The sequence below is a fragment of the Fopius arisanus genome, unplaced genomic scaffold, assembly GCF_000806365.1.
Source record: "Fopius arisanus strain USDA-PBARC FA_bdor unplaced genomic scaffold, ASM80636v1 scaffold00046, whole genome shotgun sequence".
NCBI lineage: Eukaryota > Metazoa > Arthropoda > Insecta > Hymenoptera > Braconidae > Fopius > Fopius arisanus.
The window spans coordinates 975053-993657 of NW_011887785.1; the positions used below are offsets into that span (position 1 = coordinate 975053).

General features: G+C 37.4%; 2 protein-coding genes across 2 annotated transcripts in view; one reads left to right on the forward strand and one right to left on the reverse strand.

Moving 5' to 3' along the window:
• Positions 1–4462, forward strand: part of Hao (Hydroxyacid oxidase) — a 15636-nt gene extending 11174 nt beyond the window's left edge. Inside the window, exons 3-7 of the mRNA XM_011306343.1 lie at positions 380–764; positions 834–966; positions 1046–1162; positions 1241–1352; positions 1419–4462. Coding sequence (XP_011304645.1) covers positions 380–764; positions 834–966; positions 1046–1162; positions 1241–1352; positions 1419–1486 — 815 coding nt within the window. The 3' untranslated portion in view covers positions 1487–4462. The remainder of the gene's footprint in view (positions 1–379; positions 765–833; positions 967–1045; positions 1163–1240; positions 1353–1418) is intronic.
• On the reverse strand, positions 3065–18129 carry LOC105267461 (oxidation resistance protein 1). The gene is made up of 14 exons (XM_011306341.1): positions 17974–18129; positions 17214–17302; positions 16047–16278; positions 15062–15213; positions 13957–14931; positions 13732–13883; positions 13185–13352; positions 12338–12504; positions 11166–11328; positions 10137–10353; positions 9589–9672; positions 5646–5927; positions 5211–5380; positions 3065–5060 (listed from the first exon to the last, which is right to left on the reverse strand). Exons 1-14 carry the CDS (start codon positions 18116–18118, stop codon positions 4925–4927), a joined length of 3132 nt encoding a protein of 1043 aa, XP_011304643.1. The 5' UTR covers positions 18119–18129; the 3' UTR covers positions 3065–4924.
• Between the last annotated feature and the right edge of the window lie 476 nt (positions 18130–18605).

Here is an 18605-nt window from a genome sequence, read left to right on the forward strand (position 1 = left end):
ATAATTTCATTAGTGATATATCTTCAATATATTGAATAATTTTTTCCATTGAAATTCCATAAGATGTGGCTTCCCCCTTCCGCTCATTCTACAGTCAGCTAAATTTCAGTTAAACAAATAAAAAACAAGAAGCATTCATATCGCAGAAAATAAAATTCACCCCGTCGACTTGATGAACACCCCAGCATTGCAATAAAAACTTGGTTAATAAAAAAAAAACACCCCAGCATTGCGTGTGGCGCCAGGGTTAATTTAACTTGGTTAAGGGTCTTATGGGGGCTCTACAAGTAATTAAAAAAAGCCTTTAAAAATTAATCTTTCTTCTCCTAATTAATATTAAGGGGTGAAACGAGCTGTATTGGTGAAAATTTGATTCCAGCTGCGGAAAAATCGGGAACAATTTTCATCCAGTCCACGATATCAACGAGCAGCATCGAGGAAATCGCAGCGAGTGCTCCGAAGGCAATAAAGTGGTTCCAATTGTATGTCAGTTCAAATCGGGACATAACGTTGAATTTAATTAGGCGGATAGAGAGGGCCGGGTTTAAAGCCGTCGTCCTTACGGTGGACACACCATTTTTCGGAAAAAGAAGGGCGGATGTGCGGAACAAGTTCACCCTGCCGAGTCACCTAAAGTTGGCTAATTTTAATGGAGATTTGGCCACGAGCATTAATACTAACAGGAATGATGGAGCCTTTAAAGAGCTGTTTGCAAGTCTTATCGACGATTCGTTGGAGTGGAGGGATGTCCATTGGCTCAGGAGGTGATAATTATCCAACTTGAAATTATCCTTGTCTTGTATTGTTGATTAAAAAATTTGTGATATTTATAGTATCACCAAATTGCCAATTGTACTAAAGGGAATTTTAACCGGTGAGGATGCAATATTGGCAATGGAACATGGAGCCAGTGCAGTAATTGTTTCAAATCATGGAGCGAGGCAAATTGATGGAACCGCAGCAACAGTAATTCACAACTATTAATATTATATTTAACCAAATTAATTAGAAAGTGATGGTATCATATTATGAATGATGGCTCTAGATTGAAGCTTTATCAGAGGTAGTGAGTGCTGTTGAAGGAAGGATAGAGGTTTATTTAGATGGTGGAATTCGTACTGGGACTGATGTATTCAAAGCGTTAGCGCTGGGCGCTAAAATGGTAACTTGCATTTTTCATCTTCAAATTCGCTGGTAACCCGATAAATAATTCAATAAATAATGTATAATTTCTATCGAGGTATTCTTCGGGCGGCCGATGCTCTGGGGCCTGACGCATGCTGGTGAAAAAGGTGCCACAGCTATCTTAGAGCTCATGAGAGAGGAGATCAGAGAAGCTCTTGCTTTAGCTGGTAAAACTTGCTAAAATAAATTGCATCATATTTCTGTTTAATTGCCAAATTTATTTCATCTTCCAGGGTGCAGCACTTTGGAAGAAGTCACAAAAGAATTAATCACTCATGAATCTGTCTACAGTCGACTGTAACTGTTGATTTTTTTAAATTCTACATTTCGTTAAAATTCACCGGAAGAGCCTTGGAAGGGCCATAATAATATCAATAATAAAGAATGGAAAAATTTCAAATATAAAAAGGATTGAGTGTTAAGCTCCAACTCGGGTAAAAAAAAATACAGTGGAGTGAATTCATTCACAACACATTGGTTGGCATTTTATTGAATATATGCGTGTTAATTGTTCTCTGTGTTTGTGTTAATATTACAATGAGCCCACACAAGCCCAAGGTATATTTACATATATAATGATCTACATAAATACAATTGACGCACGTATTCGTTACGTACGTATTCGACATGCCTTACTCATTCCTCCAATGAGATCCCTCAACAAAACCCAAGTGACCGTCATCATCAGAATTATTATCTAACAAAAAGCCTCTTCCCCTCGAATAATCATTATTCACTGTATTGACTGGGATGGGTGGCTAATGGTAGCACTTCTATAAACTTGTCTCATTGCAATAATATATATTTTTTCATTTAATTTTCTTCATCACTGACGATAATTCAATATCTCAGAAGGATTTCTACTTGTTACACGTTAAATTGTATTCTCAATGGGTTGTTTCCGGTCCAGAGATATTGTTACGAAGCGCTCGGAAGTAGCAATTTGAAGAAGTTGATTTTTCTTTAATTATAAAGTGTAAAATTCATTGGTCCAGAGATTTTTTCATTTCCTTATTTATATTTTCTTTTGCACTCTTTCGATAATTGTGTGTCTGAGATTGGTGTAAATGATATTAATAAACTAGCTGTACGCTACGGTAAATTCAATATGTCGGAAAGGTTTTCACTTTTGATAATTAATTTTAATTGGTATCTGATTTTAATGTGCACTCAAGGAAGACTCGATTATCCTCTGAATTATCTCATCACTGGATATAGACCACAGCCCGCAAGCTTTTACATCACATTAATCGTTCTAAACAAAGTCCTCAAAGATGACAACACGTCTAACAACTAATAAACACCAAGACACACAACTGCAATATGCATTATGCATTCTCTCAAGCCCTGCAGTCAGTCTGGAACTAATTGACAATGTACGACAGATCAACTTCGCTCTGGCTATTCTTTGTTGTATTACTGCTGCGATTGCTTCAGATTTTAATTCCATTCAATCTCCAAAATGAGACGAAATCTTATAATTTTACACATATGAAAAAATTTCATGGAAAAATTTTCTTTCTCTACAAGCATCATTATCATCATCATCTCATTAAGTTCGAAAGCAATTTCATTCTAGCGGATTTTCATTAAAAATCAATTGTTTTTTTAGCGATCAGTGTATTGGATGTTTATTAAGCAAATGTCAAGAGAGACAACATTTTTCAGTTTAAAGTTTTTCATACGTGTGATATCTCATTTCGATGATTTTAGAATCGAAGCTGCACTGAATCTCTGAATACATCTCTAAATTTATGTTTACTTCATTATTATAACTTCTGCCGAATTTAATATTTTAGACGTTGATTCACCCAACATGGAAAACTTCCTGAGTCACAAAGAGTATTGAGATTTCATTTGAAATCATAGAACTTGTCTCTCCAGATTTTTTTTTTTTTTTTTTTCCGCCTCCAACCCGAATTTAGATTCTACTCCTACCTGTGGTCATAGGCAGAAGGATATTTTTATTTTCTCCTCAATATCTGTACAATGCTGGATATAATCTCCCAAAATCATCTGACATCTATGCACTCATCTAATTACTTTTACCCCCAATAGACAATTTCATGATTTAGAAAAAGGCAATCTGGGAGCAATGTTGTCTTCTTTATATCACAAACAATACATCTCAGATTTTTTCGTTAGTTGCTTTTTTTCATTTTTATTATTTTTTTCCCCGTTAAACATAGCATTTTTAAAATCATCAACAAGCTTCTGTGAGGTTGAATCTCTCGAATAACTACGTCTAGCAAGCTGACATCTATAAAAACTTTTTTATCACGGCGAAATGCTTGAGATAATTTATTTTATGAATGGTCGCACCTCCACGTGGGAAAAAATTTAACAAAAAAAAATCGAATGGGAAAAGAAATTTATGAAAGTAAATCACTGGACTTGTATGATGTGCGAGGTTGTCAGGTTGTCACTATAACAATCCCTCTCGCTAGATACTACTCAACATTTTTTTCCGGCACTGTCATTTCGATAGACACCCCTCTTTAATACCCTTCGATAATTGTCGATTCGTTGAAGCCCCATCACCCAATGAATAAGACTCGACGGCCTCGCCACTCTGTGAACAATGATTAATGATGGCTTTCTCTTCTCCAATTTCCTTCCCATTATTTATATTTTAAATTCATTAATCGAGTGAAAATAATGAGTACATTATACTAAAACTCCCTCGACTACGATATCCACTTGGCAGAAAAGAAAAAAAAAACTGATGATTAATCCAAAGGTCGTGGAAATAAAACACTTGCGTTCGTTGTAACACTAGACTTGAATTATAATAATATTATCGCCAAAAAAAAAAAAATGATTCCCTCGGTAATCACACATGACTACAGACTATCTCAGATCGTAAATATCATGGGCAAGGCCTCAGTTGAGTCCTCCCACTGTATAATTTCTATATATTTATGTATACACGATACAATCGAATATATTGATGTTTGTATTCTCTTTATATAATATATATATTTGCGGTTTTTGTAGCGTTAATCAATCATCTAACCACTGCAGTGTAGTATATATATGTACATTTAATATCTACACTATCTACACAACAACAAACAGTTAGTTAGCATTGTTTTTGGTAGCATCTCCTTCTCTCGGTTGAGGTAAGTTACTCTCATCTCCTCATCGATCCATCAACGTGTCAGAAAAATATATTTCTCCTCCTTCAAACTCACTTGATTAAATAAACGTCTGGAAATTCCGCAAAACTCGTTTTATTTGCAGCTTTAGAAGAAATAATCGTTGATCTATCGGCGGGTACAACTAACATCAAACAATACAAAATAAGAAATAAATATAAATAAAAAACTTTACGATAAGTCTATCCATCAGTAGACATTCAAGCAACTCAACTATTCGTCGTCATTCATTAATCTGTCTCCAAATCTCTCTCAAAAATACGAAACTCTCGATTATCGAATTTCATTCCATGATTTCATGATGAATTAACTCCATCGACTCCACTCCACTGGAGAATCAGCTGTGTTCTGTATCTTTGTGGTTAGTGATATAGATATAATTTCTCTCTTTTCTCTCTTCTCTCTTCTCTCTTTCTCTCTCTCTCTCTCTCTCGTTACATAAATCTCCATCTTGAATGTTTGTAAAATGGTGATTAAGTCTGATCTCTCCTGATACTTGGATTTGTCTTCCACTACAAATCCCGAGCTCAGGTCAAATTAGGCTCCAGTGTTGGGATGGTGGGACAGCAGGTGGCCGAATCCTATATGAATGCCCAACACTCGAGGGTTTTTACGACAAAGTCCTCGTGCGGGGCCAAAGGCTCGTTACCATATGTACTGCAGCTTTGAGTTCGCCCTTGGTACAAATCACCGTCCAACCACAATCCGAATTTCCCACTGAAACCGAATAGAAAAAAAAAAGGCTAAATAGAGGAAGGACAATTGAATTTGGATTGAATTTGGATTGAATTTGAATTTGACGGTATGGGTATGGGTATGGGTATACGGGTGAAAATAGATGAATTTATCAAATGGATTAATACTCACTCTCCGGCCCCTATAGCTAGGCTCTCATTGTTTCCTTTGATGAAATAGACATTGTCCCCGGTCCAGTTGAACGCTTGGAACCTCGGAGTGAACCTGAAGAGGAGAGATTCACCTGTTCCATAGAAATGATCACTCACGTGGAGAGAGCATGAGGTGAGCGCACCAAAAACCTTTGTGACAAACAAGAAAAAAATAATAATACTTATAATATTTATAATAGTGTGCTCCGTGGAAAAATAGTTGAAGCTCATTCCGCATGATTGTGCATTGTGGCTTGATAATTGTAATAATAGTAAGTAAGTAAGAAATCTGAAGCTTCAACGAAGGTCATTTTTCATTAAAGTGCGCTGATCAATTGAAGAAAAATAATTGGCACAAGTAGAAGAAAGAAAAAGGAGGAATGAAATAGGAATAGGAATAAAAAAAAAATCTTACGTTTCCCTCAGTATCCTCAATGACTAGAAGTATGGGGCTCTCAACTTTGGCCATTTTTCGGTACATACTGTTGAGACTGAAACCATGCTGACTAGTACTAAAAACGAGTGTCCATAGGTACCCTTCAGCCCTGGCAGGCAAATGTCTGCACAGATTCTCTCTGTGCTCATCCTTGAGTATCTCAGTTGCACCAACTAAATCAGGTACAATAATGTCAATGTCAAGAGATATTGCACTGTTGGCGTACAAGGCTCTCCGGAGCTCTTCACTCATGGACAACACCTGAAATAAAACAAGGCAAATTCCAATTAGAACATAATCACAATTTTTACCAATTGATGGTGTTTCCAGTTGACGGTATTTTCCATTTAAATTTTGGTTGGTCGTGATTTTTCCTATTTTATATTTTGTACGTCTTGGTCAAGTGGAAACACTTGTCAAGTGGTATTTCTCCGGTGATTTGCATCGCAGATTACTCAAGGATAGGAGGCATCGAGAGATGGACATTACATGTCAACATTTTTATTTGAATTACATGATTTGATGATTTAATAATGAGGGAAAAATGTCTGGCAATGGGCGTTACTCCTGACCCACGACTACGATACCCCCGACCTTGGGCTCCACTCAAGGTAACTAATTAGATACTAGATAACACTCTAGTTGTACTATTGCTAAATTCTAACATCTACCACACATTATTATTATTAATAATATTATTATTTCTATTAACATCCAGTGTAGGTCATTTGTTCCTGTGTTTTTGTGATTTATTCGAGGGAAGAAGTGCAAATGGAGACATCGAGTGCAGTGATTTTTTTCCAATGCCCAGTGCCTTATTTATTATTGAAAATGAGACAGGCCCCCGGCCATGGAAAGATGAGTTTTTTTTTTTTTTTTTTTTTTAAGGATAAATGATAAAGATCCTTAAGAAAATTCAAGGGCGAAAAAATGGCATACGTTTCCCAGTGGCCCTGTGCTCAATATCTCAGTTTTACTCCCAGGTGAATACACAAATACGAGTTTGTCTCTCAACATTACATAGGTTTCCGGGAGATTTATGGAAAGTATGACCACTGAATGGAAAACCTTGACAACCATATTGGCGAATAGTAATATTTATTCAGACTGAAATCACCGGGAAAATCATAAGCAACGAGTTTTTTCGTGAAAAAAATTTTCTTACCGAGAGCAGGTGAGACGAATGTTGAAAAACATAATTGAGTATGGCATATGGTTCGGCAATCATGGTAATCACAAAAGAGAAAATAACAACTCGCAACTTGAAATGAAAATGAATTGGAGAGAATGTATCTCGAAGAGAGGATAGAGTGCACTGAGCTCGGGAAGGGGCAGCCCTTGCTGTTTATTCCTGTGCTCAGGGCCTGTCCTCAAAACGAGTTTCTGGAGGACTCCCTTCACACTTTCCATTTATCCAAAAGTAAATGGGGCTCGGAGTCTTGGCCTCGGCAATCAGAATGGCGCCAACTGGACGTTGAACTGGCTTTATTATTAAATTTTCGAGACAGACTGGAGGGAAAATATTTACCAACGATTTTTCACCAAGCGTTTGGATCAACACCAGAGACGATAAGAATAGCCACTTGGAATGATCGATTGGAAAATCAACGAATCAAATCAATTGATTTTCCATTTAGATTAGAATCTTTCAATAGTGCGAAAACTAAAGTTGACATGACAACATCTTGGATCCCTCATTTTTAACATCAATCGACTATTAATGAAAAAGTCAAAGTATATTATTTTATCGAGATAAAATTTCAATTAGTGGCTTCGCAACAAGATTATCCGAGGGATCCTCAGGGACTGTCCTGGTTGACCCAAGGTGATCAGGAAATGCAGCGGCCCTCTCCAAATTATTGTTTCTCCAGTGGAAATAAAAACGTCAAGGAAAGAGACTGATACTGAGACTAATGATAATGAGTGCACGTGCGTAGGATGCTCCCGTTGAACAAGCATGCACATTTTATCCGCGTCCAAATGTTTTTTCTCATAATCTACCGTTTTGTCGCAACTGCTTGAATTCCAGAGGAATTCGGCCTAATCGGGCTACAATCCAATTCATTTTTTCAATAATATTCATTTCTAAATTTAGACTTTCTCCTTAATAGCTCTTTGATAAATTATTATCTTACCTCATAATTATACTGCGAACTATTTATAATAACTAAAAATGCAATAATTATAGGTATTAAATTATATTTTTATATGTGATATGTATGTATACCTTGGTTTTTTGCTTAAGGAATTTTGAAATTTTGTTGATTGGATTTGATAATTTAGTCTTAGACATGATTATAAAATCCTCGATAAATGAGCTGAATTGATTTCCGTGAAGAAAATTGTTAAACAGCCGCACGAAAACGAGTCAATTCCACTCAATAAGTCTCGCAAGTTATTAAAATATCAAATTTTCATTGAATTTTCAAAATCTTTTCAATTTTCACTGCAGACCAATCGGTTACAACTGACTGGATTACACCTGCAAGTATGCAAATAATTGCAAACCAGAATAAATAATAAGAATAAAAAGTATCGGGAAAAATGTCACGTATAGGTGGTATCTGCACTTGAAGAAAAAAAATTCTTCACTAAGATGTTTCTCTGCTCTGTCACGTAGACATTGAATAGAGCTTCACTTCTTGAAGACTGAAGCAATACTGGGATTACAGCTGGGGGCTTCTTGTTATAGAGGACCGCCTCGATAGCGCAAACAGTTACATATGTATATATTAATGTGTACGGATCCTCACATTTTTTTTAATTTAAATGCGCAGCACCCACAGCGCACCACGTGCCTTTACTTATGTCGAGACACTCATCTTCACTTTTGAAAACTTATCACTTTTTCTAAAGCAAAAATTTTTTTTCACCAGGCATACATACTCTGCGTGAGTGTACGTGACTGATTTCACGTAATTCATTCAACATCTAATCACTATGTAGACATTTATAACCGATCGAAGATCAATGCCAATTAATGGTTAGGGAAATTCTATAAAAGTTACCCCAGGGAAGCGCATTATTATATCTCTTCAGGCTTTCGTCGCCTGGAAAAATCATTGAAACATCTGTTTTTTTTTTCATTCATTTTTTTTTTATCGGTGCCAACGATTTAGCCGAATAATGAAGTAGGACTCGAGAGATGATAAACAGAACAAGAGGTGAACAAGGTTGGATGAATGCCAACATTCAGCGACCGCTCGCTGCGTAAAACGTGAGATCTCTCGGAGTTTATTCATGAGCTCATTACTCTGTTTCAATGACGAGTAATTTTTGTGAAAAGGGGAAAATTTTTTAAATTTTCCATTGTCGATTTTAAGTGATTTTTTCCTCGATTTTAATTTTAAGGTCTGTCCTTCTTGGACCACTTGCAAAATTTCTACTAATTTAGTATTTGTCTGATTAAATTTACTCATCACCTCGAAATTCCCTCAAACTTATTTTGGATCTTGTCTCATTAGCCCTTGAACTGGTGAATTGAACGAATTGAGTGTTGCGATGGGGACATTCTTGAAAAAATCCATTGGACATGCAAAATAACCATCGACTTAATTGAAATGGAGCGGTTGTACATAGTTGAGGCGTCGCGCGTAATAATAACAAGGAGTAATAATTTTTTCGTTGCAATTGAACGTCGAGTTAAAGCAGAATAAAAAATGGAAAAAACCGAGAAAAAGTGTCAAGTTGCATCTAATGAGTATAGTGAGGTTTTCCTGGTCGATTAAACAGCGTTAACTGGTGGAAAATACTAATATTTAGATGGATGAAAAAAAAGATAGAATGAGGTAGTGGGTTATGTGCTGGGAAACAGACAGCGAAAAAGAATAATGAGTGCAGACATCCAGTGTGTTTGAAGAATAGAGAAATGACGAATTTTGAATGTCTGTTATTGTTTGGGGTGTTGGGGTGTTGGGGGTACCTGGGAGTCCTGGGGCTGCTCTGAGTCTGCCGACGTACTCGAGACCAGCATGCTGCATAACTTTACGTACGGCGCCTTGAGTCGCTGAACGCCCCCAATACACATGGTCACCAAGTTATTTTCAACATCTCTTCATTATTTAGCGAGCCCTTACCATTAATTATTTTCAACAAACTTCTTCAGTCATTGTAAACAAAGTTGAAGAAATCTAATCATCTTATCACAATTATCGGTATAATCTTTTCATCTATACCACCTTGAATACTCAAAGGAGGTTATTAAAGTCTCTACAAGTTGTGGTAATTTTGCCGTTGCTTGAATAAGTCATGACACTCGATAATTCTCATTTTGGCTCGCTTGAGTGAGGATGATTGGGTGTCTTTTCTACGTATTGTTTTTTTTTTTTTTCCTCTTTATTTCGACAGTGAGAACAATGAAGAGATATAATTATCATTATTGATGATAAAAATGCTTGAATCTCTTCATTAAATTCAGCTTTAAAAATAGCCTGGGTAAAGGGCGAGGGGGAGAAATGAAGGCTAACTCACCTCCCACGATTCTCGCGTGAGTTCACTAATCTCATCACCGGTTTTGCTCTCCTCGATGAATTCACCGGGTTCTCCCCCTTCCTGGGGGGAGGCTTCCGGCGATAGGTCTGTGTCGGTATCTGAGAGGATATAACCACGCTCGATCCAGTAATTTTCATCAAGTTCACCATACAACGCTGGCACCCACGAGTGAATGAATCTGAACAGGTCGTCCACCCTGCGATGAACATTCCAGGGTAAGTAAATTATGGGCTCAATGAGATACGGTATTACCTGGTATGGAAGAGGGGCATCAAGAATTCAATAAACACGCGGATGTGTGGGCTATCAGCTTGGCGTTGTACTGGACTCATTAATCGCCACAATATTTTCATTTTACCGAGCCGAGAAATTATTTTCCATTTATTTATTGATTAAAAAAAAAACTTTTTGGTGAAAACAATTATCGCAGATAACCTCGATATTTCAGTGAAATTTCACCAACGAGAAATGTCAACGTTGAAAATTCATAATAATATCATGTGCATGTGTCCATTCATTAAATCGATACTCAGCTCAGTGTATCGAAATTTTAATTGAAAGATAAAAATTATCTTGAGTGGGCAATTTACAAGAATAGATCAATTCCAGTGAGTGACGCACTTGAGCAACAGTCCGAGTTTATTTCCTGATGGGAATCACGTAATATTTTTGTTAATCTTGGCGTTTCTCTGTTTTTTATTCAAATGGACTGAGTATTGTGATGGGAGTCAATTATATATTCAGTTGTGAAAAAGCATTTATTGCTGATGGGTAGAAAAATAAAAGCAGTAACTCGTCTTGGGAGACGATGAATTGAGTGATAAAGAAAGATAATCTCGATTAGGAACTCTCGGAAGGATTCTCGGTATTGATTATACCACGATGACACTTTGCTCTCTTTTATCTTCCTCCAATTTTCTTATCATTATTAGTTTAATTATCTTGCCAGGTACAAAGTGACAACTGTCAATTCAAGGGAACATTAGAAGTCTTTTCCGTATTTCTCACCTGTTTCGAGGAACACTGAACCAATACTCGGGTCGCAGTTTCTTTTTGCCATAACTCATGATTGGGGTGGACTGAGGAATCTTCTTGCCCTTTAGTCTACCAGTGCGCAGCCTAAGGTACAGTGGTGGATCCTCGCAGCTCCTCGCCGGTCTTGGGATCAATTCTGAAAGAACGAAAAATTCAATCCCTGATTTCATTATCAACCATACGAACGACAAATCGTGTCATTCGTGTCATTGGTTTATGATAATATTTCAAAGTTTTGCACACAACTCACAATCAGCAGAGAAGGAGAAAGAAAATGGCAAATAACGATTGGATGTACATTTAAAGAACCATTCGATAACTCTTCCTTTGCCAAAAACTCTAATTTACAAACACAAACTGGAGAATTATTCTCATGCGGGGGATAATGTGCATGTCTGTGTTGTCCTGCAGTATTGGGCCATGAAATGAGTAACAACAATAACAACAGCAGAGATAATCACCAAGCGAATAATGTAGGCATATGGGATCATAGACTTGGTTTTTGTCAGTAGCACAAACTCAAGGAAATTATATTAGGAAAAAAAATTTGGAAAAGATACTAAAACCAAAATGATTTTTCATTTGAAAAAAAAAAAAAAAAAGAAATTGGAAATTCGAGACCAAGAAAACAGAGTAAATAATGGTTGTGCATTAGATGTTGTGATTAAATCAGAGCAGACAGAAGGAATGATTTAACTAATACAGTATGAACCTACCGAGGTCTTCTAAGTCGGGGAAATGAGGTGCTTGGACTAGAGGGATAACAGAAACAGATGAGATTACTAGATTAGTATGAATTTTACCCAATTCATGTAGTTCAATGTTAATGACAATTTCATTAAATTTAAAGTAGTATGGATCAACTTCATTCATTTAATTGACTTTAAGAAATAATTATTTATTTTGATTGATTGTCATTTATATGACAAAGGGTAATATTTTAAGATAGAAGAAGGGAAAAATGAAATGAGAAGCTTTTTAATGATAGTAATTGAATGGAGTTTTACTCGTACTATTTTAAAATAAATGATTCGATTGAATGGTTCAACTTCTCAAGGCAAATAATGAATATGTCAGTTGGGATGAGTGTTGCGAATAAAATCCATTCTAGGTGGATGAATGCACTGAAAGATGAAAATACTCACTGTCAAAACTGACGAAAAGCTCGGGTTTATCATCGACAGACACGACACTGCGGTAATCCACCCTCGGTGGTTGTGTTGATATTTTGTTTCCACGTGCGCTATCGACACTGCTGCTGCCCGAGGAGGTCAAGGGCTGCTGACGAATAAACGTACCCACAGATGAGCGTCTGCAAACAATATTCAACTTCAATCAATATTCAACCAATTTGCCAGCCTATCCAAGATTAAGAGGAACAACATTAAGAGGAAAAAACATTCCAAGTTGCATAACAGATACAGGGGGACGAAGGTGCCACCACCGGACAAAATCGACCCTAGAGAATTTCTCTTCACTTTACTTTTCAAGTGGGTCAAAGTGGTGAAGAAAAAAAAAATGAATATTTAAAAAATTGTTCATTGTCATCGAGTGTCGATTTTGGCAAATTGGCTTTTCCTTATTTTGTTGATTATCATGAATCTGTTGGCAGTGTGTTGCTTGTAAGCAGTCTTGAAGGATCCACGAAGGAGATATTAGCCTGTAAAGAGTCATAATGCATCTAGAAGCGAGAGACCGAACGACAGTTGGACATTCAGATGAATCGACAAGAGATTATTTGGACAATTGCAACATTAAGGAAGAGTAACATTTAAAGCCTTATTGTGTTGTTAAGTATGGTTATTCGAATAAATGTATGTTCTGCTATCGAATCAAACGATTAGGCGTTCACATTAATTTTAACTTGAATGAACAATTATGTTGTTTAATTGAAGAGGATCGTTTGATTCGATGAGATGATATAAGCATGGAGGTGATTGAATAAAAATAGTTGGAATATTTGGTGGGGAAGAGGATGAGGGCTAGACTCACCCCAAGAGACTAGTGGGCCCTGGTGAAAATTGATAGCTGTGGTCCTGGGAGAGCGAGGAGGCGGTAAGAGGTGGTGTACTACCAGATCTACCGCCTCCGCTGCTCTCTTCACTTGGCGTTTTAGCAAACAGCCCCGAGCTAAAGTCACTCACCAGGTTGATCGGCGAGCTTATTTTATCCACCACCATTACACAGTACTCGTTAGTTAACTCGATTCACTCATGGGTTAATTATCGTTTAAGCTGACGGCAACAGTCGGGAAATCTCGACTTATCCACTCGTCAATGATAAGCTGAGTTTTTACCTATTTATTACTTTTTTTTTTTTGTAGGCGCACACGAGACATTCCATCGAATTAGTTGAGATTTCCCTCATTCATTGTTGTTGGTTAAATAAAACTTTAAACGTCACGCATTTAAGCAGTTGAAAATCTCAATGCCTCAAACAATGCCAAATCATGAGTTGAACGATTAAATAAAATATTAGGGATAAAAATAATTGTTTAAATATACGGGGATGGGAGATCCCCCGAGACTGGCTCTCTCACCTCGAAAAGACTTTACTGAATACTGACGAGTGATGACTGTCTGCACTGTTGGGGAGACTTGCTACTTTATCAGGTACTGATTTAGCCTCATCATCTTTATCACCGGTGAGACCTTCCATCCAGGACAGAGGATAGGACAGCCTCTTCAACATCTGCGGTAAATTTGAATTTTCATTTTAACTGTCCATTTGAAATTAATGGATTATTAAAAAGCTTTCTCATCACCTTGTTTTTGCGCGTCTCCTGCTTATCGTCCTCGGGTTTATGCTCCTCATCCTTGTCAGGCTCTTCAGCATTACTATCGAGACTGAAGGATACAGAGCTAGCCTTCTTCCTCCCATTGACAGACAGACCGGTATCCAGGGTAGTGGTACTCGTAACGTTACTCGGTGCAATGGTTATCGGTGGTACCCAATCTGACGATAAAACTATTTCCGCGTCGGAATATATTTTTTTCGACGGGATAGGTTGCACTACAGGAATAGGAGGAATAGGTTCACGTATGTCGATACCAGAATCGTAGCACGACTGTTTGACTAGATATCCCTCCTCATCCTCAGGTATGGCATTTGGTTTTGACGACTCGGCTTGCGACTTGTCTGAATTGATCGAGTCCTGTTGTTCGTCATCGACAGACATGGAGTTTCTGTCTTTGCTGGGTACAGCCCAGTGATGATCGAGAAGAGAACGCCTGCGTTCCTCCAGGCTCCTCATCGACTGGGCGCTCAGCTCACCACTCACCGCCTCCTTCTTTTTCTCCTTCTCCTTTTCCTCTTCCTTGCGTTCATTTTCCTTGTAAGCAGGCCCATCATCGGTGTGGAGGTTGGTGGGTGTAACGAGATCCCTTTCAAAGGCCTTTGGAAATGCATCGCCCTCACGCTCAGCGCAGCTGCAGACACTCTCATTATCATCAGTCGTGAATTCGGAAAAATTCTCATCCTTGCCAGGTGACATGCATTTTCCACCCTTGGTAGGTTTTTCCATGTAGTAAATTTCTGGCTTTTTATCAGTACCAAGAGCCTCTGTGTGGCTGACCCTCATGTGAGCAATATCATAGTATATTGCTGCATTTACAACAAATTCCATCGGTGCTATAACACCGTATGATTCAGCCCCGTGTTCAATTACCAGAGGATCCGATACGTTTGGATCAAACATTACTGCATTTGGTGTTACCAGGAGAACACCACCGACAACTCCCTGAAAACCATTACTTTATTTTTATTTTTATTTATTTATTCATTTTTCATGTGGTGAAATACACGAGGAAAATATTTGTCGCGGGTACACCTTTTGTTACTGGAGATTTTGCTCAGTCATAAAAACATACCTGTCCGTCTGTGATATGACGAACATTTATCTTCAAGAATCTCTCTCTATATACCGCTTCATCCCCATCCCCAGTGCGACTGTCGAGTGGCGTTTTAATTCGCTCCGAGTGACCTGGTTTCGGCGAAACAGGTCGTAAATTGTCCAATAGCTCTAGAAAACGATTCAAAAATTATTTACTATAGTAATCTATATCCGAATTTCTAGTACTTTTGAAAAGAAAAAAAAAATCCAATAGAAAAACTTGCCAAGCAATACATTTTTCTCTTGAATTTTTTTTTTTTTCGTTTTTTTTTAATAACAATTACGTTTGAGGTGCTCCATTTGGCTCTAGACACTAGACTCTAGTGACTAGAGACGAGAAAATCAAATGCTACTGGATAAGGCTACCGCAAAACTCCCATTTGAACAAACAATATTTTTCAAGACAACTGGTACATGAACAGTTAGTCGTGTCTTGTTCCAATTGGCTGCTGAGCCATCAGAGTTATACAAGTTTACAACCGTGTCACATATTCTTGATAACAAGTACATTTTAATGCCCTGAGTAAACATCTTCGAGAAGGAAAAACCTAGTGGATGATTGCTGAGTAACGATTTTTATCAACGGGGTTTTTTTTTTTTCACTTGGAGACGATGATTTGTTAATAAATCAATTAAATTTTTTATTTCGCTGAAAATTGAGAATTGGTTTTGTAAGTGTAAATTGATGGTTATTCGAATGACATCAGAGGTGCCATATTGTGACAATTTTCTTCAGCTGATGAATCAGCTTTTCTAGTTTTATCGTGTTTTTTTCAATTTCTTTGATATTGATTTAATGATTTTAAAGTGATTTTCGTTTGAATTTTTAATGATTAAATGAGGTTTAACGGTACATGAACGGTTGGTATATTCAATTTTGGTGGTTTTGTGACCTCATGTATAATTAAGTAAAATATTCATGGAATAATAGTAAATAAATGGATTTGACAATGGAATTTTACCTTTCTCTTCAGGTGGTAAATCATCGTGAGAATCATGATCATGGCATGGGTCAGGGCTTGGTGTGTCCAAGCCAAGTTCATCAAGACCGAGACGAGCCTCGCCCTTAGTAGGTACCCAGAGTTGTTGTCCCGGATAAATGAATGTGCTACCAAGCCTATTGAGTTTACTCAATTCTGATGGGGTCGTATCGAACCGGGCTGCCACTGATGTTAGGGTATCTCTGTCGCCCACCTGAAATGTAAATAATAGCGCTCATTATAATAATGATATAAATTATGATATGAAAATATCATCAAAACCAAACGAGAAACCTCTCAAAATTAACACGGCAAAATCTATCAAACTTTTTTTCTCTCTTCATTTATTAATTGCATAATGCAATGACTTTCATCAGCTTTCCAGCATTGATTCAACTCGACTGAAATACGATTTCATTGTCGTTTGGTTGAAAGGCTTGAACAATAGGGAAAAAAAAATTTTCAAACAAGCAAGATAATGATGACCGGGTAAGAGACCCATCAAAGACAGAAACAGGAATGCCAGGGGGGATAATGTGGAGCCGTGCATAGAAGTTGAAGAAAAAAAGACGAAGGAGTCTTGTTTTTCAAGGAGGAAGAGAGTGCTCTTGATGATAGCACACAAAAGACAGAAAACGGAATTCTCTGGCCTAATCACATGCTCATGTGGCTTGGTGTGTCACTTTAACCTCGAAGGGAAAAACGAGTGATTGCATCTTTGATATGGGCAACATTTAATACATGGAATTTGGAGAATAAGAGCTCGGTTTCCTCATGGATTATTATCCCTAACCGAGAATGGCCAGTTGCCAATTTGGATAATTCAAACGATCCAATTAATTGGTTTCCCTCTAGTGTCTGATTACCGATAAAGACCAGAACACTGTGGCTTCCATCCCCATTATCGATTCACTCATATTCCAGAATGGGTGGTAAACACCTCCACGATTATGCAAGTGTCATTTGAATGAGTAACACGTTAATAACCCTCAAAGCGAGGGGATTTATGATTACTATATACTAATTGTTAGTATTTTTACTGACCATGCCATGGGAATGAAGAATTCTATAGCCTCAGAATGATATAAATTAAAATGATATTATGTTGAGAAAAATTTTCGCTCCGTATCTTGAGGGACTAATACTCACTCTGTAGGCAATGGTGTTGTCTGGTTGAGTAAGACGAGCCTGTCGCTTCTCCTGAAGAGTGGAGCCGTCCTTCCCATCGCTGTCCGAATCTGTCAACAACAATAATAGATGCTAATTTACAGTAATTGATGACTTCATGAAAATTTCACATTCCTGCATTCTGAAATATTCAATTCAATTGGATTCCCTCATAGCCTTGAAGTTGGACAAGTTTTTTTTGATAATATATATGTAAATTGCGCAAGGGAAGATGATAAATTATTTATGCTCAAGTAATGGTGATTGGTTTACCCGACGAAACGATTAATATCCAAAGAGAGTACTTGGTTTGTCAAATAACAATAAAAACCCATTCGATCACCATTCTTTTAATAACTATCGGTAGATAAAGGCGCCACGTGCAACAACGAGTCAAGAATTTTCAGCCGTGTGTTAAGTGGAAATGAAGATTATAATTGTCAGACCTTCTAACTCAGGGACATGACCACTCACAAAGATGAGTGTCTCACAGATATCGATAAAATAAAAAATTGTCTCGCAATCATACTGCGATATTTGACGTGACTCTGCTATATTGAGATTTTGGTGTGAAAAGTGAATGGCAAGTCAAAGTCTCTGGTGAGTAATAAAAATTTCAATTGGAATACTATTTAAAAAAAAAAAAAACAAAAAAAAAACAAAACGTCAAGAGGCTAGCTATTGGAAAAGCTTGGTTTGTGGTTGATGTAATATTTGAATAATGGGCGTTGGAGTATGTTACCTGTGGACCAAAAGTTTGTGGCCACTGGTTCGCCTTGCACTACATACACCACCACCCAGTCCCTGAGTTTGTCTCCGTGTATGTGAACGTTTGACGCTTCGTACTCGGAAAATTCCCCCTCGCACACCGAAAATTTCCTCTCCATTACCCAACCTTCCATTTGCAATTATCAATACCAACTGCTAATACCGAGTACACTTTCCATAACTCATCAACTCATAAACTCGTGTGTCCAGGTTAATGCTTTTTTTTCAGTTATTTTAGTTAGTTTGCTTAGTTTTCTCTGCATCCGCCAATGAATTGTTTATTAATGCATTCTATATATTTAATACATTTTGCCAATTTTTATCGCACTGTACTGTCTAGATGGTTAGGGACGACCCGGACGACTGAATCAATCTCGAGCGCAACGTCAGATCGATCGAGAGACTTTAATCTTGCTAAATAATCGTACGAGGAAATAAAGAACTCGCTGTTGTAGTTGGCCGAACCCAACTTATATTACCCCACCTCACGTGCGAGAAACAAATAACTCCATCGTCTGAACACCCATCACCATCATTAAATATCAATCATAACCATCGTAACCAACTCCTCGTGATGCTTTCGTCAAGCGAAAGCTTACTCACTCT

Bases quoted from the DNA above. Each gene is read 5' to 3' on its own strand.
- LOC105267461 (XM_011306341.1), bottom strand. From the start codon at position 18,118: ATGGAGAGGAAATTTTCGGTGTGCGAGGGGGAATTTTCCGAGTACGAA. The intron at 17,303-17,973 runs GTAACATACTCC...TGTTGTTGACAG, and splicing joins CACAAACTTTTGGTCCACAG to ATTCGGACAGCGATGGGAAG. The intron at 13,884-13,956 runs GTGATGAGAAAG...AATTTACCGCAG, and splicing joins AGGAGACGCGCAAAAACAAG to ATGTTGAAGAGGCTGTCCTA.